This window comes from Martes martes, assembly GCF_963455335.1.
Source record: "Martes martes genome assembly, chromosome: 1".
NCBI lineage: Eukaryota > Metazoa > Chordata > Mammalia > Carnivora > Mustelidae > Martes > Martes martes.
In genome coordinates this window covers 166692675-166719840 of record NC_137888.1, presented here as the reverse complement: position 1 = coordinate 166719840, position 27166 = coordinate 166692675, and the positions used below count along the sequence as shown (strand labels likewise).

The window sequence follows — 27166 nt, the reverse complement described above, 5'->3', positions numbered from 1 at the left end:
GGTAGACTGGATTGAGACCTGGGAGGATGGGGAGCAGAGTTGAGAGGTGGAGTTTTCACTGCATATATTTTTTTAAATTGGAGAACTTTATTTTGATACAATTTGCTTTCCCTGTAATCTTATATAATTTATTTCATACATCCAAAAACTTCATTCTGAGAAGGGTTCCCCAGGCTGCCAAAGATGTCCATAGCACAAAAGCAGTTACAAATCACTGCTCTATGGGGGGCCTGGCTGGCTCAGTCAGTATAGTGTGCAACTCTTGATCTTGGGGTTGTGAGTTCAAGCCCCATGTTGGGCACGGAGACTACTTAAAAAACAAAACAAAACAAACAAAAACAAATCACTGCTGTAAGTGATCACACTTTTCCATTATTGCCCTTCCCTCATGACAATTTGCATTTTAAAATAACAGCTTTGGGCCACTAGGGTGGCTCAGTTGTTAGGCATCTGCCTTTGGTTCAGGTCATGATCCCGGAGTTACGGGATTGAGGCCCCAGTCAGGTTCCCTGCTCAGTGGAGAGCCTGCTTCTCCCTCTGCGCCTCATCCAGCTCATGCTTTCTCTCTCTCTCTTTCTCAAATGAATAAGTAAAATATTTTTAAAAATAAAATAACAGCTTTATTGAGATATAATGCCCATATGATTAAATTCACCCTTTTAAGATGTACAATTCAGTGGTTTATAGTATATTCACAAAATTGTCCAACAATCATTACTATGTAACTATAGAATATTTTTATTGCCCTCAAAAAGAAACTGCATACCTATTACAATTACTCCGTATTTCCTCCTGTCAACCACTACTCTACTTTTGGTCTTTATGGCTTGGTCTATTCTGAATACTTCATATAAATAGAATTATACAATATGGGGTCCTTTTATACTAGCTTTTCACTTGGCATAGTATCACCCATGCAGTAGTATGTATCCTTCTTCATTGCCAAATAATATTCCATTTATGGAGATGCCACATTTTTTTTTATCCACTCATCAGCTGATGAAGATAGGGTTGTTTCTACTTCTTAACTATTATAAGTAACGTTGCTATGAATGATTGTGTACAATTTTTTTAAAGATTTTATTCATTTATTTATCAGAGTGGGAGAGAGCACAAGTGGGGGAGTGGCAGGCAGAAGGAGAACCAGGCTCCCCCACTAAGTAGGGAGCCCAATGCAAGGGTTGATCCCAGGACCCTAGGATCATGACCTGAGCTGAAGGCAGAGACTTAACTGACTGAGCCACCCAGACGTCCCTGTGTACAAGACATATATCCCTGTGTGGATATATATTGTCACTTCCGTTGGGTATATATCTAGGAATGGAATTGCTGGGCCATATTAGTAACTCTCATTTTTTTAGGTACTGCCGAACTATTTTTCCAAAGTAGCTGTACCATTTTACATTCCTACCAGCAATATTTGAGGGTTCCATTTCCTCTATAACCATGGCAACACTTGTTATGGTCTGCCTTTTTTATTTTAGCCATCCTACTGGGTGTGAAGTGGTATGTTGTAGAGATTTTGAAATGCATTTCCCTAATGACTAATGGTGCTGAACATCTTTTCATGTACTCATTGTGCATAAATTTATTATATTGTTTGATTTCTAAACCACATAAATGCATTGCCTAGCCAGCATTTTAGATTAAAAATAAAGGTCTCAGGCCCAGTTTGGAAGAATGATTTATTTGTTTATTATTGATAAGACCCAGAAATATATGGGGTTTTTATTTTTTTTTAAGATTTTTTCTTTATTTATTTGACAGAGAGAGATCACAAGCAGGAGGAGCAACAAGCAGAGGGAAAGGGAAAAGCAGACTTTCTGCGGAGCAGGGAACCTGACACAGGGCTCTATCCCAGGACCCTCGGATCACAACCTGAGCCGTGAGTGAAAAGCAAAATGCTCAACTGACTGAGCCACCCAGGTGCCCCATGTGTTTTTTTTTTTAAGATTTATTTATTTGAGAGAGAGAAAGAGCATGCACAAATGAGGGAGTGCTGGAGGGAGAGGGAAACAGAATCCTCAAGCAGACTCCCAACTGATTGTGGGGCCCCAGAGGAGCTTGATCCCAGGACTCTGAGATCATGACCTGAGCCAAAATCAAGAGCCGGCCGCTTAACAGACTGAATCACCTAGGTGCCCCAGAAATATATGCTTTTATTTTTACTAATTTTTTAAACAATAATTTATTGCTCTTTCTTTCCAAAGCTTTGTGAATTTATAAAGAAAAAAAAAAGGATAAGAGTTTTCAGACTGCTCAGTTCAGGCTAAGAATGCCGAGAGGTGAGAGCCTGGACTACCATGGCCATTGGGTGTTTACCAGCAGATGTGCACAGATTTCTGCAACAAGCCCCCCCAGATTAGTTTTCTGCCCTTAGAGATGCTGTGTCCCTTACCCACCATCTCTCAGGACCTACGTGGGTCACTAGTCAAGTCACCAGGATGGAACAGAGGGTTTGGGGGTTTGGTTTTGTTTTTTGGCCCTCCAGCTATAAAATGAAATTTTCAGTTCATTTCTGAAAAATAAATTGGTCAATAAATTCATTTTGTTCTGCTTCTCTTTTACACAAAGCTTCCTATTCAACCCGATACCTTCCAAGCTGCACTTTCTGTTCTGCTGTCAGTGCTTGCAGTGGCTGCTGTTGGGTTTCTCTCGGGTTTGCTATAGATTTAAACAAGTTCCGAGCACCGATGGCCTTCATCTTCTTATTTTATGCTTCTTTTGCAAGTTGGTCAACAAGCTCAAGTAAATCACCAACTATTTTCTGAAACTGGCCAATTTTGTCCACAGAGTCCTTGTACTCTTCCTTGAGCTCTGTGGTCTGCTGGGTAACCTCAGGGTCCCACACGTGCAGCTTGTCCAGCTCATCAAAGTGCAGCCTACTTCACCTAGGATCTCCTTGGCCATAGCTGCCAGCCCCGTAGGGGGGAAGCTTCAGAAGAAGCTGATTCTGGCAGCAGCTTCTTTCCTGGGTCAGCTGCATCTTACCTTGCCCGCTGTCCTCAGCTGCTGCCACTGAAATACTTGCTTGTAATAAGAATTCTGGGTGATTAAAAAAAAATCCTGGGTGATTCTATCACAAATGGTCTTTTAAAAATTTATTTATTTATTTATTTATTTATTTGACAGAGAGAGAGAGAGAGAGACAGCAAGAGAGGGAACATAAGCAGGGGGAGTGGGAGAGGGAGAAGCAGACACCACCCCCCCACAACTGAGCAGGGACCCTGATGTGGTACTCAATCCCAGGACACTGGGATCCTGACCTGAGCCAAAAGCAGATGTTTAATGACTGAGCCACCCAGGTGCTTCTAGCACAGATGGTTTTAAACCAGGCTTAACAAACACTGCGGGGTGCCTGGGTGGCTCAGTGGGTTAAGCCTCTGCCTTCAGCTCAGGTCATGATCTCACATTCCTGGGATTGAGCCCCGCATCAGGCTCTCTGCTCAGCGGGGAGCCTGCTTCCCCCCTCTCCCTCTGCCTGCCTCTCTGCCTACTTGTGATCTCTGTCTGTCAAATAAATAAGTAAAATCTTTTTAAAAAAATATTTTATTTTATTTATTTGATAGAGAAAGATCACAAGTAGGCAGAGAGGCAGGCAGAGAGAGGGAGAGAGAGAGAGAGAGAGAGGGAGAGAAACAGACTCCCTGCTGAGCAAAGAGCCCATGCGGGGCTCCATCCCAGGACCGGAGATCATGACCTGAGCCGAAGGCAGCGGCTTAACCCACTGAGCCACCCAGGTGCCCCAAATAAGTAAAATCTTAAAGACAAACAAACACTGCAACTCACTGAGCAAGAGCTGTAGGAGCTGATGTCGGAGAGGTGATTTTTGCTGGAGTAGTAAAGATGGATTCGAAAGAGTCAGCAGAGTTTGCAGAGGGCAAGAAAAGACGTTCTGGAGAGTGTAGTGGGAGGAGACAGACACAGGCTTATTTTACTTCACTGTGTTTCGCTTTATGGTGCTTCACTTTATTGAGCTCCACAGACAGTGCATTTTTCATAAATTGAAGGCTTGTGGCAACCCTACATTGAGCAAGTCTATCCGTGCCATTTTTCCAACAGCATTTGTTTGCTTCATGTCTCTGTGTCACGTTTTGGTAATTCTTGTGATTTCAAATTTTTTCATTATTATTTTACTTATTGTGGTGATCTGTGATCAGTGATCTTTGACATTACTATTGAAATTACTTGGCGCCACCATGAGCTATGCCTATATAAGACAGAAAACTTCATTGACAAATGTGTGTGTTGTGACTGCCCACCACTTGGCCATTTCTCTCCCCATCTCCCTCCTTCTCCTCAGGTCTCCATATTTCCTAAGACACAATAATATTGAAATTAGGCCAATTAATAATCCTACAATGGCCTCTAAGTGTTCAAGTGAAAGGAAGAACCACAAGTCTTCCACTTTAAATCAAAAGCTAAAAATGGTTCAGCTTAGTGAGGAAGGTGTGTTGAAAGTTGAGACAGGCTGAAAGCTAGGCCTCTTGCACCAAACAGCCAAATTTTGGGTGCAAAGAAAATGGTGCAAAGGAAAGTAAGAGTGCTACCTCAGTGAATACACAAATGGTAAGAAAGTGAAACAGTCTTATTGCTGATAAAGGGAAAGTTCTAGTAGTCTGGATAAAATATCAGACCAGCCACAACATTCCCCTAAGCCAAAGACTAATTGAGAGCAAGGCCCTAACTCTTTTCAGTTCTGTGAAGGCTGAACGAGGTGAGCAAGCTGCAGAAGAAAAGTGTGAAGCTGGCAGAGGTGGTTCGTGAGGCTTAAGGAATCTATAACATCAAAGTGCAAGACAAAGCAGCAAGTAGAAGCTGCAGCAAGTTACCCAGATCTAGCTAAGATCATTAATGAAGGTGGCTACACTAAACAACAGTTTTTCAGTGTAGATTTAACAGCCTTCTACTGGAAGAAGATACCATCTAGGACTTTCAGAGCTAGAGAGAAGTCAGTGCCTGACTTCAAAGCTCCAAAGGACAGACTGACTCTCTTGTTAAAGATGAGTGCAGCTGGTGACTTGAAGTTGAAGCCAGTGCTTTTTTGCCATTCTGAAAGTCCCAGGGCCCTTAAAAGTTATACTAAATCTACTCTGACTATGCTCTATACATGGAACAGTAAATCCTGGATGATAGCATGTCTGTTTATAATGTGGTTTACTGAATATTTTAAGCCCACTGTTGAGAAGTACTGCTTAAAGAAAAAAAGATTCCTTTCAAAATGTTACTGTTCAAAAAAAAAAAAAAAAGTTACTGCTCATTGACAATGTACCTGGTCACCCAAGAGCTCTCTTGGAGATGTATAATGACACTAAGGTTGTTTTCATTCCTACTAACACAACATTCATTCTGCAACTCTTGGATCAAGTGGTCATTTCGACTTTCAAGTCTTATTATTTAAGAAATAAAACTTCCGGGGCACCTGGGTGGCTCAGTGGGTTAAAGCCTCTGCCTTCCTCTCAGGTCATGGTCTCGGGGTCCTGGGATTGAGCCCCACATCAGGTTCTCTGCTCAGCAGGGAGCCTGCTTCCCCCTCTCTCTCTGCCTGCCTCTCTGCCTACTTGTGCTCTCAGTCTGTCAAATAAATAAATAAATCTAAAAAAAAAAGAAATACAACTTTCTTTTCTTTTTAAAAAAGATTTTATTTATTTGAGAGAGAGTGAGAGCCTGTTTATAAGTGGGGGGAGGGGCGGGAGAGGGACAAGCAGACTCCCCTATGATTAGGACTCAAGCCCTGTACTCTGGTATCATAACCAGAGCCAAAGGCTGACGCTTAACTGATTGAGCCACCCAGGTGCCCCATAATTTTTTTTTCCTTTCATAGCTTTGACATTTTTATTTTTTAAATAGGCTCTACACCAAGCCTGGAGGCCACCACCGGGCTTGAACTCGCTACCCTGAGACCAATATCTGAGTGGCTAAGAAGAGTCAAGACACTCTGCTAACTGAGCCACCCAGGCACCCCCACAGCCTTGACACATTAAAAAACGCAGTCTAGTTATCTTATAGAATGTCCTTTAATTTATCTATCATGGCTTCATGATTAGATTCAGGTTGAGTGTTTTTGGCAGAAATTTCACAGAAGTGATGCTGTGTCCTCAGTGTAACAGAAGACGGGAGATGTCAGTTTGTCTCATTACTGATCAAGTTAACCTTGATTACTTCGTTAAAGGGGTGTTCCCCAGGTTTCTTCACTGTAAAGTTACTATTTTCTCTTTGCAGTGATTAAGTAAGTAATCCATGGGGAGATATTTTGAGACTGTGTCAATCAGGTGTCCTATTGGGAGTTACAGAACCCTTTTTATTACTTCCCTATCTGTGAAGTGGGGACAGCGGTGTCTTAAACTCATATTAGAGTTTAAGAAGGTTAAAGTGCTCAACAGTCTAAGTGATACTGTCCAAGCAGAGGGCAAAAAGATGCCATCCACGATGACTAATTTCTTGGGCAGTCCAAAGCAGCAAAGGAGGGCCGTGGCGGGGCCGCGAGAGCGTGCACGTGCGCGTGCGCGAGGGCGTGACCACAGAGTCGGTCCTCCCGAGACAGAGAGGCCGGAAGTCGTCCTCAGAACCGCGCGACTGTTAGGGTAGCAAGCTGAGGCGGCGCTAACTGGGTGTGCGGGCAACTAGCCCGGTAGTCCCGGTGGTGGGTCGGCGTGCGGGGACTTGGGGTTCTGGGCAGGGATAATGGCATCTCGGGCAGGCCCGCGAGCGGCCGGTACCGACGGCAGCGACTTTCAGCACCGGGAGCGCGTCGCCATGCACTACCAGATGAGGTATGAAGTGAGGCGAGGAGCACGGAGGCCTTCTCCCCAGCCAGAGCCCGGAGGGCCTGGAAAGCGACACCGGCCGGTCCTCAGAGCCTTACCCACCCCAGCCGGCCCTCGCGCACCTCCTCCCGTGACGGCCCAGGGTCTGTCCCCAATTTCGGGAAGCCCCTTCGCTCCCATAAGCACCACCCGGTGATCCGCCCTGTTCTTGGAAGGGTCCAGTCCCTGCCTCCTAGGCTCCGGAGTCCGGAGTGATGCTGGCCTCGCTGTGACCTCGGAAACCCAGTTTTTAATTAAAACCCACTTTCCTCATCTGTGAAGGGAAAAACAATCCATTATTTAGGTTTTGGTGAAGAATTAGTGAGGCAGTAATTCGTGTAAAGAGCCTGCCCAATACATGGTAGCTGTTGTATTTCGGGTCATTTTGGAGAATGTGGACGATAAAGCCCATCCTTTCCTCGCCTACAGGGAATTTTAGGAACACTCCCATGTAAGGGTTATTTCCACCTTCGTTTATTCGTCCGACAAATATTTATTGAGTTTCTACCCATCGGGCGTTGTGCTAGGCACTGAGGATATAATAGTAAGCGAAACAGACCTGGTCTTTGTATGCATGTTACACCTTTAAAAAAAAAAAAAAAGTTTCTTTAAAAAAGACAAAAGCTGGTCCCTGCCTTCAGGGATCATTAAGTCTACAGGTGACTTGACTTTTCCCCCCTTACCTTTCTACGTTTTCTATAATGAATATTTTTAAAATAAAATTTTTGGAAAAAAAGATTTTCTTTCCTTAAAGCCATCAACTCTCCCAGAATATTTTCCACATCTTTCCAGAGTTTTGAAGAATGACAAGCTCTTTGGACCTTCTTCTCATTCTTATCCTTAGACCCCAGACTAAGAGGACATGACAGTCCAAGAAAGTGTTTTGATAACTGTCCAGAGCAGAAACTGCTTTCAGGTGTGAGGAGAATACATTTAGGACCTGAGAGAATTAGAATAATAAGAGAAATATATGTGCTTGCTTTGACTGTAACATCTATTCCTGCTGGGGAAATATGGGCAGCCTGAGTTGATTTTCTTGCTGCCAGTATCTCCTTCCTCTAGGCTATATTCTTATGGTGCAATCAAAGTCATCTCTCTAAAACACAACTCTGAGTTACTCTTTTGCCTTTAATCTAACTCATGTCTTGCAGCTTCATATCCTGCTCTTCCCTTTCCCACTGCAAAGTATTCCTGCCACACTACCTGCTTTCTTGGAACACAATGCTTATGTCTTTTTGACTGCATGCTATTACCTCTGATGGGAATCCCTGCTGCAGCCACCCTTCAGAGCCTATCTCAAATATCACTGTCCTCTAGATAACCTCAGACATCCCATCCTAAGCTGAACTGATTACTCCTTCCTGTGATCTCATATATCTGGCAACATATATTTACTAGAGTTCTTCCAGTTCATTTTCTAATTATTTTTTCTTTTTATTTTTTTAAGTGGACACCACACCTAGCGTGGAGCCCAGCGTGGGGCTTAAGCTCACAACCCTGAGATCAAGACCTGAGCTGAGATCAAGAGTCAGATGTTTAACTGACTAAGCCACTCAGACACCTTTTATTTTTTTCTTTTGTTCCCTGTCCCCAAGAATCCAGGCAGGGACTATATCTTACTCACGTTTGTATCCCAGTGTCCAGTATAATTGCTTGGCATATAGTTGGTCAGAAAATTTGAATGAAAGGTACTTCTTCCTCTGCTCTGCCCCACAGTGTGACCCTCAAGTATGAAATCAAGAAGCTGATCTACGTGCATCTGGTCATATGGCTGCTGCTGGTTGCCAAGATGAGTGTGGGACACCTTAGGCTATTGTCACATGATCAGGTGGCCATGCCTTATCAGTGGGAATACCCCTATTTGTTGAGCATTGTGCCCTCTCTTTTGGGCCTCCTCTCCTTCCCTCGCAACAACATTAGCTACCTGGTGCTCTCCATGATCAGCATGGGGCTCTTTTCCATAGCTCCTCTCATTTATGGCAGCATGGAGATGTTCCCCGCTGCACAGCAACTCTACCGCCATGGAAAGGCTTACCGCTTTCTCTTTGGTTTTTCTGCTGTCTCTGTCATGTATCTGGTGTTGGTGCTGGCGGTTCAAGTACATGCCTGGCAGTTGTACTACAGCAAGAAGCTCCTAGACTCTTGGTTCACCAGCACACAGGAGAAGAAGCGTAAATGAAGCCTGCCTGTCCCTGTGGGGTGAAGCCTGGGCCTCCCATTGAGCCAAGTGAGAAGGTAGAGGAGCTGTTCTGAAATTGTTGGTGATTTTGGCAGCTGGTGCAAACTAGGCCCACCTTCTGGAAAGCCCCTCCTGTTGCTATCAGCTGAGGTGACGAAACTATATTTAATTTATTCCTGGTTGGCTGGAACTGGATGATCAATGACTATAAAGCCGACTTCAACTGGTTGAAGTTGAGGCCCTTCAGGATTTTTCAAGACAAAGCCTCATCCTTGCCTCCTCTTTGTCATTCTCTCCGCTTGCATCCATTACCCCTTAGCCATCAAGACTGAAAGAGGGAATAAATCAAATTCTACTTCAGTCTGTAGGTGGTGGGGCAGGAAACATTTGGGAGGCTCCCCCTGCAGGCTGTGGTCTCTACTGCAAAGCATTTTAATTAAAAAGAACTTCAATAAAGTTAAAACTGTCTTGTCCACGCTGTGCCTTGTGTTGGAATTTGATAAACTGTGACAGGTATGTTGCTTGAGTGGCTGTAGACACAAGGAGGTGGCTAGAAGTGTCCCACAAAAACTGGAAGTAGCAGTAGAAAAGTGAACTGGCCATAGGGAAACAAAGTCATAGTGGGAGCCCTGCATCTGATTGACAGAAACTACCATGGGCTAAACATTTAATCTCTCCACTTGTAAAATGGCCCATTCTCACTCATCCTGCTTGGGTTATGGCCTCTTCTTTTGGTAGGATATTCATGTTTATCATTCAGGGTTAACAGATTTTCCTTTATGTGTCTAGTAATATGGTATCCAAAATAATTTTAAGGTATCCCTACCTGTAATCTGGGTGAAAGATGGTATACATGTGAAACAGCTAATAAACTCAGTATCTAATAGTGTGGAGCAGATGAGTTAAAAATGGAAGTGGAAAGAAATCTGTGAACTAAAGGCCGTTTTCATACCTAAAAGTCTGACATAGTAAATATTTACTGCAGGAAAGATGCATGACCCTTTAGTCTTGTCCGCTTGACTTTATTGTCTCTGGATGCTGTCCAGATCTCTAATTGCAGACCTCTGCTCTCTCCAGAGTTCTAGTCTTTTTCTTTTTTTTTTTTTTAGTCCTTTTATTCTATAAACATAAAGTATATACTCAGTCATTCTTAGATACTGGCAGTATTTAACACTGCCAAACCGCTTCCTCTACATGTCCTGACTCCTCTCAAGCTCCATGTGTCCCAAACTTAACTCCTTGTCTTCTACCTCCTACCCATACCTCTTCCTGTATCCCTGTTTGCAAGTGAGTATACCAAAAGCACAGTTCTAGATCTGTGGGATACAAATAGAATTGGGATGCAAATAGCACAAGTTACTACTATATGCTATTGTTTTTTGAACTGCCAAAATACCTTTCTCTCAGGTGTTTTCGAGGTGTGACTTCAGTGCACCAGTCTTACATTATCTCCCAATACTCTCAGACTCAGTAGAACCTCATGAATCCCCATATCGCTTTCATATTTTCCCAGTTTGTTGAAAAATTCCCGTTTTAGACCTTTATATGCCTTTATTACTTACCCTTCAGTATTCAGTTTATATGGTAATTCAGGAGCCTTCTGGTTGCTTTAAAGAATAAGAGTTCTTCCTTTGGGGGTGCCTGGGTGGCTCAGTGGGTTAAAGCCTCTGGCTTCGGCTCAGGTCATGATCCCGGGGTCCTGGGACAGAGCCCAGGGCTCTCTGTGAAGCAGGGAGCCCGCTTCCCTTCCTCTCTGCCTGCCTCCCTGCCTACTTGTGATCTCTGTCTGTCAAATAAATAAAATCTTTTTTTTTTAAAAAAAGTGTTCTTTCTTTCAATCTGCGTGGCATTTTTATTTTACCTCTTATGGACAGAATTATTTGTTTACATGTCTTTTCCTCACCCCTCGCTCCATACCTAAACATAGTGCGTGCTCTACTGAATGAAATAGCTTGTGCTACTGTAGACTGAAGACAGGATATATTGCACAGAGGAAAGAATTAGACTGAGGCAGGCATAGAATTTGGAGAGCAAAGGAAAGGAGACGGAAATATGTGAATAATGGAATTATGTGCACCAGGCACAGATTGCTAATTTTTAAAGAATTGGGATGCAAATTTAAAAAAATTTTTTAATTTAAACTTTTCTTTGATAATTGGAATGATACTTCACAGTCTTAGAATGCTTTTGAAGACCCATTATGGAAATTACTGTCAATGCAAAAAAAAAAAAAAAAAGCCATTTGGTTTATTTTCGTTTTCTACTTGGGTTATTGGGGTTCTGCTTTTCCAATCATTTTCCTCCTGCCTCATGGTTGTAGCAAACAAGATCTCCTTTGAAAGAAGTCTTGATTTAGTGGGAAGAGCACTGTATTTGGTTGGTGGAAGATGGGATCAAGTACCAGCACACCTAATCATATGGCTAAAATCAACCCTGCCTATTTCACAGGACTGTTTTGAAGATCAAATAAGGTGAAGTATTACGAAGGTGCTTTCTGAATTACGTAACACTATATAAATGTGAGGAATGGCTATTTCCTCATGTTTGCAGATCTAGACTATAGGCATTGGAGGGACCCTTAAGAGAGCATCTAGTCTATGAGAAAGGCAGTATGGCATAGTGGAATGAATACAGCTTCTTATACTAGACTGACTTACGTTGGAATTCTGCCTTTTGCCTTGAGCAAGATCTCTGATTTTTGATCTGACACATGGGGATCATAGTAGCTCCCGAGATTGTGAGGAGTAAATAAAACAATGTGTATAAATAGTCGAGTGCATAGCAGGTGCTCAGTAAATACCAAAATCTCCTCCATTGATGAGCATTGTTAACTTTCCCCTTTCAGACTGGGAGTCCCTATCTCTTTTTTTTTTTTTTTAAAGATTTTATTTATTTATTTGACAGAGATTACAAGTAGACAGAGGCAGACAGAGAGAGAGAGGAAGGGAAGAAGGCTCCCCACTGAGAAGAGAGCCAGATTCGGGGCTCGATCCCAGGACCCCGGGATCATGACCTGAGCTGAAGGCAGAGGCTTCAACCCACTGAGCCACCCAGGCACCCCTGGGAGTCCCTATCTCTTAAGCATAATCTCTTGCCTTGGAATTCTGGAGGTTGATCCCTTCTGGAAGAGCAGAAGTAAGGAAGGAACACCCATCCATTCTTGGTTTACACTGGTCTAATGTGTTGGTCCTTCCTGCCCAAGGTGCCCTGACAGTAGGCCCAGTTGCCCCAAGAGACTTTCGGAATCAGCCATTATAGTAAGAGCCTGGAGATGCTGTTGCGTGGTCTGACCAGAGTCCATGTAAGGGTAAGGCTCAAGAAAAACAGCTGTCCAAGGCCCCCACAGTGTGCTCTCTATCTGAGTATGTGCAGGGGCCTGCCACAATTTCCTGGCTCCTGGGTTGGTCCCCAAGTAAAGGTTATTAGAGCATGAAGTCTGGGTTAGCTCATTTAGACACAAACCACAGGTAAGACAGGCTTCAGCCATCTTCTAAGAAGACAGGGCCTCTGTGCTGCAGTTGGCTTTTACTCCAGTTGGCTACCTCGAATTCCAGCCACAGTTATTCCTCCCCTGTTGACTCTTGCCAAACAATCCCTACTAGTCTGGAAGTCTGAACCACTAACTCACTATCATAAGACCTACTTTCCCTTTGTTCTTTCCAACTATTCCAAATTCTTCCTTCATACTGTTAACCCTACCAACTACATTGCACTGCTTAATCTAGTAATTCTGTGGATCCCAGAGCCCACAAACCCTTTAACTTCTCACAGATCTTCCCAAGCAGTATGTTCTGGCAGAAAGACATGATGGTGAGTCCCAGATCTCCATTTTTGTGTTTGGACAAGTTACTTAATCTTCCTAGTGCATTCAAGTCTATAGAATGGTTTAAAAAGATTTCAAGGGTTGTAGTGCTAATAAAATGAGATAATGTAGGCAAAGCATATGGCCTCGAGTCTGATAGTAAGAATTTAGCAAATCTTGAACTGATTCCCTACTCTTTACTAGATGTGCCTGAGTTTGCCTGCAGTGCTCGCTACCCTAAATCTTTTTTTAGGCTCCACAATCAATAGGCAAACCAGCAAGACAATAAATAAAACACAAACCTTCTTTTCTCTGTTCTTTCCCCCCTTTCTTCCCCACCTTAATTCCTTTTCCTTTTCTATGCTGTCAGTTTCTTCCCTTTCTATTTTTTTTTTCTTTTGTACTTGTCAATGTGGATTCTTTTATTTCTTTTCTGCTCCTCCTCCCATACCTTAGCCTCAGGGTCAGGGAGTAATTAAGGTAATATTTTCACTGTGATAGATCAGAAAATACAAGAGGTCAAGAAAGAGAAGTATTCTAGGGATGCCTGGGTGGCTCAGTTGGTTAAGCATCTGCCTTTGGCCTGGGTCATGATCCCAGGGTCCTGGGATTGAGCCCCATGCCTGGCTCCCTGCTCAGTATGGAGCCTGGTCCCTCTCCCTCTGCCCCTTCACCCCTGCTTGTGCTCTCTCCACCCACCTCTCTCTCTCTCTCTCTCAAATAGATGTATGAAATCTTAAAAAAAAAAAAAAAAGAAAAAAGAAAGAAATATTTTAGAATGGAACCAAGCTTCTTGCTTCATGCCCTCAGCATTGGAAAATGCATTATTTATATAGATCTAAACCACTGTAAGCTAGGTAAAAATTGAGGGGAAAGACTCCCTAACCTATCCTTAATATGGCCAGCCCACCCTTTGCTTCCTTCGTATCTTACTGATCTGTTTTCACAGTGATGGGCTCCCAGGCCAAAACCCAGGACTGTGCCAGGCAAACCCTTTTGGGTTCCCAGGAGTAGAAGGAGATGAGGCAGTGGGAAGAGAAACCATAGGCTGGTAGAAAGAGGAATGAATTATGAGAAGTGGCAAATTGGAGCTCCCTGGTCTAGAGACCTTTGATGGAATCCCTCTTCTTTCTCCTTCCCTATTTCTCTCTTTATGAAATGAAAATAATTCTCACTTACCTGTCTCATAAGATGATTATGTAGATCAAAAACGGAAGTGCTTGTAAAATGTGAAGCAGGTAAACTGCTGCTTAAATTAAATGTATCAATATTTACAGTTATTCAGTTACAAAACCACCTATTTCTTAACATCCATGGCTAGGCATTGGAGAACGTAAAGTATAGGCAAAACTCAAAAGCCAGAGAGTATTTTTAGGATTATGGGTCAGATGGGTCTTCAGACAGTGGACCTAGAATTGGCTGCAAGGAGGCTAGGGTCAGGCTGCTGAAAGGTGCAGAGGGACAATAACAATATCGAGATGACTTAATCCCTTCGGTGTGCCCCAAGCTTGCTTTCTATGTGTGTCACCAAGGTAAGGACTGAAGCAGCTCAAATGCTCCATGAGCAGGAGGAAGCTGTGGGATGATGGGGAGGGTCCCCACAAAGCCTGGAGCCTCGTCAGCATCGGAAACCACAGGAAACCAGGTCAGTGCGTGGGGCCTGCTCCCTCGGCTCCAGGGCTCAGCTATGCGCTCTGGGGCTTCCTGAGCAGACTGTACTGATTAGAGGAGCCTTGACGCTGGAGACCCCTTTGGCATGGAGCCCTTTGTCCAGAAGAGCTGGGTGGGGAGAGAAAACTGGGCTATATAGTGTTGAGGGTCAGCTGGGGGGGAGTAGGATGTGTATGGGGGCATGTGAGGTTTACGTGCAGTGACTTTTTGTTGTTCTGTTCAACTCTAAATGGTGCCTCAGTCACCTCTGTCTCCAGACCCCATTGCAGAATAGTGCTTAATAGTTCTGTTATTTCTCTAAGTGAGGGGATAAAGCACATCTCCAAGGAAACTCCAAGTCCAAGAGTATTAGTGGGCGGGTCAAATCTGCAGGGTGTTGCAGGAGTAGGAGGGGTTAAGAAGTGGGGACAGCCCTCCATCCCCCTAACCCTGTGCTGGCCTCTTTCCTGTTATTTCTCTGCTAGAGCAGGAGCCCCTTGCCCTCCAGGGGAGCAGTAGGGTTTTCTGGGGGCGGAGGGCAGGGGGGTTGCGACAACCGTCCTTCTGTCCCTCCGCTAGGAGAAGGAATGTGGCCTGGCTGGCTGGTTAGGATCTAGGATCGAGGAGGAGCTTTGGGGCAGGGCGGGGCAGGGGCTGGCAGAGGCGAAGACTCTGGCTCCCTGCACTCCCTGGGGCTGCACAGCACCGGGCTGCTGCCCACCTTCAGACTGTGCAGCCATGGTCTGGGTGCTCTGATCCCACGGAAGCCCATGGGGAGCCCCAGATTGGCAGCTCCACTCCTGCTTCTCCTCCTGCTGTTCATTGGCCTCTCTGCCTCTGCCAGGATTGGCTGCCCCTACCTGCCCCGCTGGAGCACACACTGTCTGCTGGCCTCCCACATGGTAAGGTAATGCTGCGGCTGCCCAGTAGGGACCTCTCCCTGCCACAGGCTGCTAAAGCTCCCCACTTTTCTGCCTGTGCTCTCATGTCTCCCAAGTCCCTGGGCCCTGCTTGCAGGCTCAGTGTGTCCTCTGTATGGTCTTGTAGGGGTAGCCAAGGTTCTGGAGTGCTGAGGGCCTGGGCAGGGTTGAGCTGGGAAGACAAGAGCCAGAGTGGATGGGCTATTGGGATATGGGCTTTGGAATTGGGTGATTTGAGGCAAAGACCCCAGGGAGAATGCCCCCCTGCCCCACCATAGGAATCCCTACTAATAATTCTTTTCTTCTTTCTTGCCCCTGCTGGGCACTGTGTCTTCAGGAAGACACTCTCACTGGTGAGTCTCATTCCCTGCCCTGCTTCTCTTCTGTGTCCCTTTTGTTCCAGATCCCAAGGGAGCTTCCCATTCAAATTTTTGTCTCCCAACTTGGGAAGTTAGCATATCAAGGAGAAAACACAGGGTTTAGAATCAGGGCAAGCCTGGATTTGCATTGCAATTCCACCACATACTCCACATGTGGCTGCAGGCAGTGCCCTTAGCCCCTCTGACTCTCTGTTTCTGAGGGGCAGTTTCTGAGGGGTAGAGCAGGGTGGTAGAAATGATTGTAGGATGAAAGCCGCTGCCCCTGAGCTGTGGGAGGAATAAAGGAGAGACACAGGATAACCTCTAGGCACTCCCCTTAAATATTCCCTCAATCCTGTCAGTGCTACAACAACGATCTTTGATATCTAATAGTATCTGGTTTACGGATCATTTTCCCACACGATATCTTACCTGATCTTGACAACAGTCCTACTTTATGAACGAGGAAGCTGAGGCTTAGAGAAGTCCATAACTTGCCCAAAGCCACACATCTCAGCCTCCAGTCCACCTTGTCTGAGGCAGGAGGGGCTTCCTGGGACCCTACCATTTGATTTACTTTTCATCTTTCCCAGGAAGGTCTGCCCGTATTCCTTGCCATACCCAGCTGGCCCTTGCTGTGTCCGCAAGGCCTCAGTGTGCTCAGCTCTGGCTCTGCCGCTGTTTGTGCCTGCATCTGGTGTCAGATCCTCCAGGTATGAGAAACAGCCCTTTGGGCTGTTCTCAGTGGAGATGTGAATTAGGATGTTTGGGGGGTGCCCAGGCTGAGGAAAGTGGGACTTATCATGTCTCTCCTATTGTCGACCTCAATAGAGACGGGTCATCCTAAAATAGCATACCACAACTGATATTTGTGGGTCAGTTGTATCATTTTGTGAAGGTGTTTCTCCTTTCCACTGGTACCAATGCTTGAGATTAAATTGTTTTAGTTCTGCAAGTTTACTAGTATTACCTTCTATTTGCAAAGTAAGATCTTTCTTATTCTCTGCATTTTCATTGCCTAGTTCAGTGCCCGGCACTTACTAAATGCCCAAACACCGCTTAAGAATTCACAGTTTCTAATTTTTCACTGTTTTAAATAATGCTACAATGAATATTTTTGCATATATATATATGACTTTTTATCTACTTAAGAAATTAATCCTTTTTGACTATATCATAACTTACAGGACTAAAGAAGCTTGATACAATTACCCTCCATGATTTGAAATGACTTACTATCTAAAATCAGGCCACATTTCCAGGCAGCAGAAGGGCAGTGAAGGCCTGGATAGTAAATATGTCCTTTCCTGCACAGGCCTCCAGGGGGGCTGGTTCCACCTTCTGGTGCAGAAATACAAAAAGTCATGTAAGTTCCGGTTCTGTAGGAGACACAAGATGCCAGCATCTGCTCAGGTACTCCCCCTGCCAGTTCCAGCTCTGCCCTATGCCCCACAGCGCTTTTGTTCCTAGCCTCTCCTTTGTACTCTACTCACGTGGTGATGGAAAGATAGAAAGCGTGGTGATGAAGTGGACTGTTCTGTCCAATACACACTTAGGGAAACCAAGGCCTAAAGATTGAATGACTTGCCTGTGGGGCCCCAGGTTCCAGAAGCAACAATAAAAGCCTGATTCCTGGCCCAAGGCCAACCATGTTCTCTGCCTACAGAGGAAGCTGCTGAGTGGCTGTTGCCTGTTTGGGAAGGGTCATCACATCGCTGAGCCCTCCCCAGACATCTCTCACAAGGGGTTGCGCACTAAAAGGACCCAACCTTCAGATCCGAAGGCATTGGAAGGTCTCCCCAGACCCAGCTCACAAAGGCATGAAGGTAAACGTGGGGTGTGACCAGAGATGGGTGCAGCCAAGTATTGGTGCATGTGCCCAAGCCAAGAGACAAGGGGTCCCCCTTCTCCCCAGGGCCTGAGTTCTCCTTTGATTTGATGCCCGAGGCACGGGCTATTCAAGTGACCATTCCTCCGGGACCTGAGGTCAGCGTGCGTCTTTGTCACCAGTGGATACTAGAATGTGAGGAGCTGAGCAGTCCCTTCGACATGCAGGTATGGAATATTGTCTCCCTTCAAAAAGCCAGATCACACAGTTCTGGAGCAAAAAAGATCTCCCCATTGTATACATGGGGAGACTGAGGCCCAGAGAGGGATAGTCATTGTCTAGGACCTCCCTACAAGTCTGGAGTACCTAACATTTAAGCCTTCTTTGGATTAGACAGAAAGTGCAGGGATCTCTGTCAGCTGGGAGGAGAGGAAGGCAAAGGGCAAATAGAGACGTGGAGCAACCATGAATGCCCAGCAGAGAAATGAATACAGCATGTATCCCCAGCAAGAAGACCCTCAGCGAGATTCAGGTTGCATCAAGAAGGCTTTTCAGTTCCCTCCAAGAAGTGGTTACATCTTTCTTGGTGACCTTCCATCTCCCTTCTTTTGCTGCTGCCCCTCAGAGAATGAGATGTTCCCCATTTCCTCAGCCCGGGCCTCATATCCCCCTTCAAACTCCAGTTGCTGTAGATTCCCTGGTATGCGGTTGGTACCATTTGTGGGACTGAAGCTGTACCTCTGAGGCCCTCAGCTCTCTTTATTTCTCAAATGAAGATCACTGTGATGCTAGTGTTCAATTCATTGAGTTAATGCTTCTAGCACCTAGCACCCTCCCTGGCATACAGTAGAGGCTCCAAAAATGTTTAATCCTCTCCTTATTTCCTCCCTGTCCCCACCTCATATATTGAGATACCTAGAGCAAATAGACTATGGAGCAGGGACAACCCACCACCCCAAAAAGGAAATTTCTCAGTGGAAGAAGTAAGTCTCAGATAAGAGGAGAAACAGGGTGTGTTGGCCAAGGTTTCAGCTTCCTACTGCCCTTGTCCAGGGTGCCTAAGCTCTTTCTCAGGCATTTCTTCTCTCCTTTTGCTGCTTTGTCAACAGAAAATTGTGTCTGGAGGCCACACTGTAGACCTGCCTTATGAATTCTTTCTGCCCTGTCTGTGCATAGAGGTGAGCAGAGGAAAAGGTCTGGGTTGTCCCTGGCTCCACTTCTAGGCCTCCCAGAGGCACCGTTGGTCAAGCGTATCTTTAGTGAGTCAGGTCGTAAAAAGACTGGGTGTTGACAAGACGCTTGGGAAGATGGCTGCCAGCTTGACTGTGAGCCACGCGCTGGGTCAGAGACGGAAGTGTCCTTCCGAGTATTTTGGGTGGGTGATTCCAATCTCAGTCCAACTAAACCCAGCTTTCCCAGGTTCAGACTGTCCTTAACCCACAGAGACGGCATATACAGTTACTTCTATTGTGTGTTCTGAGGAGTCATGATGGGGGCACATGGGGCCACTGGTAGGTTCCATATGGCTTCGAAAGTCTTGTCACCATGAGCCTGCCCTGGCAGTTCTCTGCTCCATACAAAGCTGAGGTGCCTAGCATTAAGACTTCTTTGGACTAGACAGAAAATGCAGGGGACCTTGCCAACCAGGAGGAGGCAAAGGGGGAGGTACAGAAGGACACGTGGGACAGGGAGCAGCTGCCGGGGTGGACAATCCCTGTTTGGGTGGTCCAGAGGGAGGGGTCCGTACAGGTCATTCCTTGGGAAGCCAGGAAAGCTAAAAGTGGAGGAATGTGAACTTCCCCTTTTTCTGGGGGGAGCATAGGTTCTCCTCTCCAGGGAGAAGAGGACTCAGCCTCCCAGGTTGTGATCTTGCTCCTAGACTCTGGTCATGCCCCACCGACCCTTGCCCATACCCTTCACTGCTTCCCCTCCTCCATGCCCCGCCGGCTCGGGCAGATGGCATCAGAACAAGGTCAAGCCAGGAGTTCCATGTCTGAGTGATAGAGGAGAAGCCGTTCCTATGACCCTCCCTGACTGTTCCATTGTCCCCCCCCAGGTATCCTACCTGCAAGAGGACACCGTGAGGCGCAAAAAATGTCCCTTCCAGAACTGGCCTGAAGCCTGTGAGTGCCGCATATGTGCATTCATAGCCCTCAGTGTCTTACACACACACACACACACACACACACACACACACACCACACACACACACACACATTTCACACCTATGTTGTGGAGAAAGCCCCCAGAAGGCATGCAGGCACTTTCCCTGGAGTTGGTAGGGGGAAAGGGTTAGTGTATCTACCATTCACCTCCCAACAAATCAGAGTATTGAACATTGTACTAGGCACTGTGAGAGGTTCAGAAGCGGGAGACCCAGGAGGTAGTATCCTAAGAGGATAGGCCTGAAGTCCTGAGGTCACATCTCACTTATTCTTCTCTGAACCTTAATTTCTTCATCAGCAAAGTAGTGATACTTGCCCAGCCTTCCTTTCCAACTGCGGATGAGACTTGCACTCAATATTATATGTGAAAGTGGCTGGTGATGTCTGAAATGCTGTATGCATGTTGTCATCCCCAAATTAAAGAGACAGGACCCTGAAACACAGCAAATGAATAGTGCAAAGCACCCCAAAGTCCAGGGCACCTTTAGAACTGTGGACTAGGCTATAGGCCATGAACTGAGGAAAGGGAGAAGCCCATAAAGTCTGTCAGATCATAGGGTCTCTTACAGGAGGTGACACCTGAGCTGGGCTGAGAAAAGGGGCAGTATTTCAAAAGGAGAGTAGCGAGGGGAACATCCCTGGTTCTGAGAGGAACCTAAGCAAAGATCTGCAGATTTTTAGTTTGGGGAGCAGCAGAGAACTGGCCAGAATGGAGGCACAGGCAGGAGATGAGACAGCGAAGTAGAAAAGGTCATAAAAGGTCTGGAGAAGGCATCCTTATTTATTGGATAACCTAGACACACCAGCAACCGTGCTGGGCATCTTCACAAAGTCATCCCCTGGTGCCCCCAGGGATGGGATACAAATCGAAGCTGAGGCCAAAGCAGGGCCCAGGCCTCGGCGGGCCTCACTCTCTGCCCCTGCCTGCCGCATGCCCAGATGCCTCGGACTTCTGGAAGTCAGTGCACTTTACCGACTACAGCCAGCACAGTCAGATGGTCATGGCCCTGACCCTCCGCTGCCCATTGAAGCTGGAGGCCTCCCTCTGCCAGAAGTGGGGCTGGAACACCCTCTGTGAAGACGTCCCCAATGCCACGGCTCGAGAGTCAGAGGGGGTGAGCCAGCCACCCCCCACTGGGACTCGAGTGGGCAGGGCTGGGGCCCAGGGCCCTGCTCCCTGACTAACTCTCTTCTCCTACCACAGTGGTATGTCTTGGAGGGAATAGATCTGCATCCCCAGCTTTGCTTCAAGGTACAAGCGTGGGTGACAGTGGATGGGGAGGGGTATGGATGGTGCCTGGAGCTTGCTGACTTGCCACTCTTGGATTTCTCAGTTCTCATTTGGAAATAGCAGCCATGTTGAATGCCCCCACCAGACGGGTGAGCTGATAAGTGACCCTGGCTGGGACGCCCTTCCACCATTGAACCCTTACCCAACTGGGACCAAACCAGCTCAAGCCCTGTTCTGACTTCTCTGGCAACCACAACCCAACTCCTGTAGCCTCTTGCAAACAGAATGTCTCCCATGATGCCCTTTCCCACCCTGGCAGCCCCATCCTGGAACGTGAGCATGGATACCCAGGCCCAGCAGCTGGTCCTTCACTTCTCCTCAAGGATACATGCCACCTTCAGTGCTGCCTGGAGCCACCCAAGCTTGGGGCAGGACAGCTTGGTGCCCCCTGTGTACAGCATCAGCCAGGTATGGCCCAGCCAGGGCCCCAACCCTCTCCCCCCACCCCCACCATCTTGTTGCTCAGAGCACAGCAAGTGGAGGCAAACAAATCTCTAACTTATATCATCTGGCTATTTATTTACTTGACCAGTCTTTGTTCAGCTGGTTCTTCAGTCAGTGGAGGGTTCATGGAGCAGTTTCTAATCCTTTTAGTTTCTGAACTTACCCCAGATAAAGTGGCAAGAGACCAGAGTTCCCACATCCAGCTGTCCTCTGACCACTCAGTCTGCTGCCACCTTTTATACCAAGGCCTCTCTTGGACCCAGCTGTCCTCTACCCCTGTGTTCCTACTTGTCTCCACAAGGCACTTGGCAGACGTTCCCTATCTTAGGAGGCAGAGCCCCTAGAAGTTGAGGAGCTCTTCACAGAATATTGTGAACTACTGACAGATTTAACTTTATTATGTGAACTAGGAACAGTCTGACTAGCAGACTCTCTTCTGTGTATCTGATATAAAAACCACAATCATATATGTCCATCAAACCATAGCACCAATCTGACTAAGCATGACGAGCTCCTTCCAATTCTTAAACACTCACTTGTAGCTTGCTTATTTGTCTTGCATTCTATGAGGGCTCGCAAGCAAATAGGTGGTAGCAAATGTTTAAAATTTGGGGCGCCTGGGTGGCTCAGTCGTTGGGTGTCTGCCTTCGGCTCAGGTCATGATCCCAGGGTCCTGGGATCGAGCCCCACATCAGGCTCCCTGCTCTGGGGGAAGCCTGCTGCTCCCTCTCCCACCCCCTGCTTGTGTTTCCTCTCTCTCTGTCAAATAATAAATAAAACCATGGGACGCCTGGGTGGCTCAGTGGGTTAAGCGGCTGCCTTCGGCTCAGGTCATGGTCCCAGCGTCCTGGGATCGAGTCCCACATCGGGCTCCTTGCTCGGCAGGGAGCCTGCTTCTCCCTCTGCCTCTGCCTGCCACTCTGTCTGCCCGTGCTCGCTCGCTCGCTCTCTCTCTCTCTGACAAATAAATAAATAAAATCTTTAAAAAAAAATAAATAATATGGGGCACCTGGGTGGCTCAGTGGGTTAAGGCCTCTGCTTTCGGCTCAGGTCGTGATCCCAGGGTCCTGGGATTGAGCCCCGCATCAGGCTCTCTGCTTAGCAGGGAGCCTGCTTCCTCCTCTCTCTGCCTGCCTCTCTGCCTACTTGTGATCTCTGTCTGTCAGATAAATAAATAAAATCTTTTAAAAAAATAAATAAATAATAAATAAAACCTTAAAAGAAAAAAAAAAGATAGCTGGGAGCTTCCTGGAGGAACATTACACTTTAAAAGAAAATGTTTAAAATTTAATACCGAGCCATGCTTAAGATTTAAGACCAAGTCCCATGGGATAACCTAAAATTAATAGCTAAATCCATGGACTCATTTGTTTCTGTGAGCTGGGGGAAGACCGCCTTCACTGAGTTCAGCCATGATTTGAGCATCACTGTGTCAGCAGCTGCTGACAGCTGGCTGAAGAATGGGATCTGGGACCGGGGTGGTATGGGCGTTGGAGATAGAGGGAGTTCCGGAAGGATGAAGATGCTGGTCAACTCCCTAACCAACACCCAGAACATAGGGTGGAGCCATATCCTGCCTGTATACAGATGACAATCAGTTCTGTCCAATTTAGCATGCATTTATTGAATCCCTACTCCGCGCCTACCCTGTACTGGGACCTGGGAGATACAAGAAAAGTATATAACACAGTGTCTGCCCCTAAGGAGTCCACAGTGTAATAATAACTACTACTACTGAAGGAATTCACCCGGCACCATGTATTGTAGGGGGTGTTAACATGCGTATTCCCATGAGATGCTCTCAATAACCCAATAAAATAAAGATTATTAGTCCTCGTGTACAAATGAAGAAACTGAGGGTCAGGGAGGGAGGTAACCTATCTCCATGCAAAGATCACACAGCTAGGAACCACAAAGGCAATAGTTAAGCCTGGTTTTAGCTGTGGTCACTTCACAACTTAGGTTCTTTCCAGTGGACAAGGCATCCCTTCAGATGTGTGGGACAGAGAAGGGAGGCAGGTTATGTAGTTAAGTTCTTTAGTTTATGAGCTACTGGAGGACAGAGACAACATTTGTGTCTTCTTTCCTCAGAGCTTGACATAAAGTAGACACCCAGAGCATGTTTGTTGATGAACTCCTGATCGCCTGATTAATGTGTATCTGTGCAACAGTTCCGCTCTGGGAATTATCAGTGGGATGCTTAAGAATGAAGCAGGAGGAAAACTTCTTTTTTTTTTTAAGATTTTAAAAATGTATTTGTCAGAGAGAGAGAGAGAGAGAGCACAAGCAGGGGGAGCAGCAGGCAGAGAGAGAAACAGACTCCCCTCTGAGCAAGGAGCCTGATGCGGGACTCGATTCCAGGACTTTGGGATCATGACCTGAGCCAAAGGCAGACGTTTAACCAAATGAGCCACCCAGGCATCCCAGGAGACTTCTTTCTTGTCAGCAGTGGCACTTGGCCTTAATCCTGGGTAGGATTTCTGTGGGGGTGGGAGGGTAGAAAGGAAGAAGAGTGTGGGCAAAGACTCAGACTGGACAGAGCCAGATTTGACACTATGGAGACATTCTGCTCTTTGTTCCCACAGACTCAGGGCTCAAGCCCAGTGACACTAGATCTCATCATTCCCTTCCTGAAGCCAGGGAGCTGTGTCTTGGTAAGGAGTCCTGTCCTCACTCTATACATACTCCCCTAGCATCTACTCTACAGGGAGCTCATGGGGCAAATGCAGTCTGCAAAAATGTTTGGTTTGGCCAGCCTGGTATTTGAAATTGGAATGAGTTGCTACCATTTAAATACTAGAGAGGTCATATTTTAAAAAGCTGATTTCTGGCTTCTCCTGGGAAGAATCATTCAGGCATGGTGACAATGGGCTTGGGCTCCCTGGCATCTGATTATTTCATTCAGGGCCTCTGCACTCCTGGTCCTCCTGGATGCCCTGGCCAGCTTCAAGTTTATTTTTTGGGTTGCCACTCTTGACCTGTTGCGTGCCCAACCACAGTTGGACCAAACACAAACCCTGTGCTGCAGAAATTTCCTATACCCTTCTCTTGCTCTACTCAGCTTCCCCTGGGAGAAGGGGCTACCCTGGCTCACAGGGGTGGGGGCTCTCTGCCCTCAGGTGTGGAGGTCAGATGTTCAGTTTTCCTGGAAGCACCTCTTGTGTCCAGATGGTGAGTTCTTGGGAGAGAAGGGGTGGGGTTAGAAGGAGGTTGGGCACTGAGGAGCCTGGCTTGGCCTCACCCTGCTTGACTCAGTCTCTCATAGACACCTGGGGCTCTTGATACTGGCACTGCTGGCCCTCACCACTCTATTGGGCATTGTTCTGGTCTTCACCCGCCGGCGTCCACTGTCAGGTAAGCTCACTCTGGGGTAACCTGAGGATTCAGATCTGCACAGAGCCCAAGCTAGTTGCCCCCCCACCCTTCCCCTGCCTAGGCTCCCTTCCAGAAGAGCCAAGGCCCTGCTGGTGCGCGGAGTTCTCTGCTACCCAAAGTGGTGAGCCTCAGGCCCCCTAGTGGTCAGGAATGGTTAAGGCAGAGCAAAGGTCCCTCTGTGCAGATGGTTCACTGTTAGTGGTCTCTGGGAAGAGACCAGTGGGGCGGAAATCCAGCCCGCGCTGCACCTGCCAAACCTGGCGCCCTAGACCTGACCCCTTCCGGGTGCTTTTATCTAATTAGCCCAATGACACCCTATAGGCTAAAGTTGCCTTAGGTACTTACCCCCAGTGCAGATAAGGAACCAGGTGGGGCACTCGATGAGTTAGCCCCAAGGCAGGGAAAAGGAGAGTCAGGGTGGAGTAGGGGAGGGGAAGTGCTGGGCTCTCCCTAGAGGCCCACCCTCTCATCCGCTACTCCCTCCCGCAGGCCCTGGCCGAGCGCGGCCGGTGTTGCTTCTGCACGTGGCCGACTCGGAGGCACAGCGGCGCCTGGTGGGAGCGCTGGCTGAACTGCTGCGGGCGTCGCTGGGCGGCAGGCGCGACGTGATCGTGGACCTGTGGGAGGGGACGCGCGTAGCGCGCGTGGGCCCGCTGCCGTGGCTGTGGGCGGCACAGGCGCGCGTTGCGCAGGACCGGGGCACCGTACTGCTTCTGTGGAGCAGTGCGGGCCCCAGTCCAGCCCAAGGCCGGGATCCACACTCCGCACCCCTCCGCGCCCTGCTCCGCGCCGCCCCGCGCCCGCTGCTGCTGCTTGCTTACTTCAGTCGCCTCTGTGCCAAGGGTGACATTCCCCCGCCCCTGCGCGACCTGCCACGCTACCGCCTCCTGCGAGACCTGCCACGCCTGCTGCGGGCGCTAGACGCGCAGCCTTCCACCGAAGCCGCCGGCGGAGGCCGCCTCAGGTATCGGCGGTGCCTGCGGGGTCGCCTGGAGCTGTGCCACCGGCTGGAACGCGAGGCCGCCAAATTTGGCCCACCGAGGCTGAGCAGAGACAGGCGTAGGAGTACTGGCTGGAACCCCTGAATGAGCCTTCTACCCTAGAATCCTTGGGGTGCTTCCTCAGGACTACTGGCCAAAAATTCCTACTGCTCTGTTTGCTGGCCTGGGAGTAGAGCACCTCCCTCTCTGTCCCAGCCCCTTCCTTAAGCGTCTGGCCTCTTCCTCGTGTTTACCCTTTAGGAACCAGCAGGGAGAATCGCTGTTTAATGACGGCTCCAGTGACCCCAGTTCTTTTGGGGGTGGGGAACTCCTCACACTTCTTTTCTTCAAAATTGCAGAAAGAGCAGTCTGCACATGCTCCAGTCCAGGCTGGAGAGGTGTGGGACAGAGGTAGAGGAGGCAGGAGCCGTGCCAATTCTGAGTGAGGGGTAACTCTATTGCGGGAATGGGGGAGTGGAGAAAAACCCTTTCTGAGGCAGGGATACTGCTTTCCCAGAAGGGAGCCCTGCCCAGAGGATGGAGGGAGGGAGGGAGGGCGCCTGACCCAGGGAAAGAGGTTTTGGCCTTGGGTGTCCAGGGCAAAGGTGGGACAGTAGAAACCAAGATCAAAAGAAAATTAATAAAGGCAAACATAATGGATAAGCTAAGTCACTGTGCGCTTCTCTAGGGTGCCCAGGATCCTGAGTTGGAGGAGGGGTCAGCACAGCCCTGCCTGGGGGTTGTTATGCATCATTTGTGGGCCATGTCCACAATCCATGTGGTCTTCCATGTCCACACCCACAACCACATCCTTCACATTCTCACAAGCAAAGCCTCTGAACAGCCAAAAGAGGACCTGGAAATCTTTGTTTGTTTGTTTTAATTTTATTTATTTTATTTATTTGACAGAGAGAGACACACACACACAGTGAGAGAGGGAACTAAAGCAGGGGAAGTGGGAGAGGGAGGAGCAGGCTTCCTACTGAGCAGGGAGCCAGATGTGGCCCTCGATCCCAGGACCCTAGGAACATGACCTGAGCTGAAGCCAGATGCTTAATGACTGAGCCACCCAGGTGCCCCAGGACCTAGAAATTTTAATCCTCACTGTGAACAGGTTCAGAAAGGTCCATCTATCATGCAACATGGCAACAGCACAAATGGGGCCCCTGTCTGCCTGGCTCTGAGTCCTGAGTTCCTTCCCACCCTTGAGCAGAGGCCAGGAAGGGGTGAAAAGCCCACTTTCTGATGCACTTTGTCCCTCCCTTTAGAGCTCCTGCCCCACAAAGGGTCACTGAGTCCCAAGGCAGATGTGTGAAGGGACCTGGGGTGCCCTGTATGAGGGGACCTAATGGGCAGCAAAATCCCAT

General features: G+C 47.5%; 2 protein-coding genes and 1 pseudogene across 3 annotated transcripts; 2 read left to right on the top strand and 1 right to left on the bottom strand.

The window, feature by feature from the left end:
• Window positions 1-2512: 2512 nt before the first annotated feature.
• LOC308352317 (intraflagellar transport protein 20 homolog) lies at window positions 2513-2910 on the bottom strand (annotated as a pseudogene). The gene has a single exon. The product of its transcript is annotated as an intraflagellar transport protein 20 homolog (transcript).
• A 3654-nt stretch (window positions 2911-6564) lies between these two features.
• On the top strand, window positions 6565-9460 carry JAGN1 (jagunal homolog 1). The gene is made up of 2 exons (XM_080810294.1): window positions 6565-6773; window positions 8523-9460. The coding sequence occupies exons 1-2, from the start codon at window positions 6685-6687 to the stop codon at window positions 8983-8985; spliced, it is 552 nt and encodes a 183-aa protein (XP_080666420.1). The 5' UTR covers window positions 6565-6684; the 3' UTR covers window positions 8986-9460.
• A 4909-nt stretch (window positions 9461-14369) lies between these two features.
• Window positions 14370-25904, top strand: IL17RE (interleukin 17 receptor E; the record flags this gene model as incomplete). The annotated part of the gene is given in 18 exon segments (XM_080826775.1): window positions 14370-14432; window positions 15141-15344; window positions 15695-15710; window positions 16310-16429; window positions 17032-17129; window positions 17383-17542; window positions 17632-17771; window positions 18654-18722; window positions 19601-19667; window positions 20649-20824; window positions 20914-20961; window positions 21044-21099; window position 21101; window positions 21211-21408; window positions 24030-24098; window positions 24564-24615; window positions 24700-24798; window positions 25309-25904. Coding segments are annotated over 18 exon segments (2232 nt in total).
• Between the last annotated feature and the right edge of the window lie 1262 nt (window positions 25905-27166).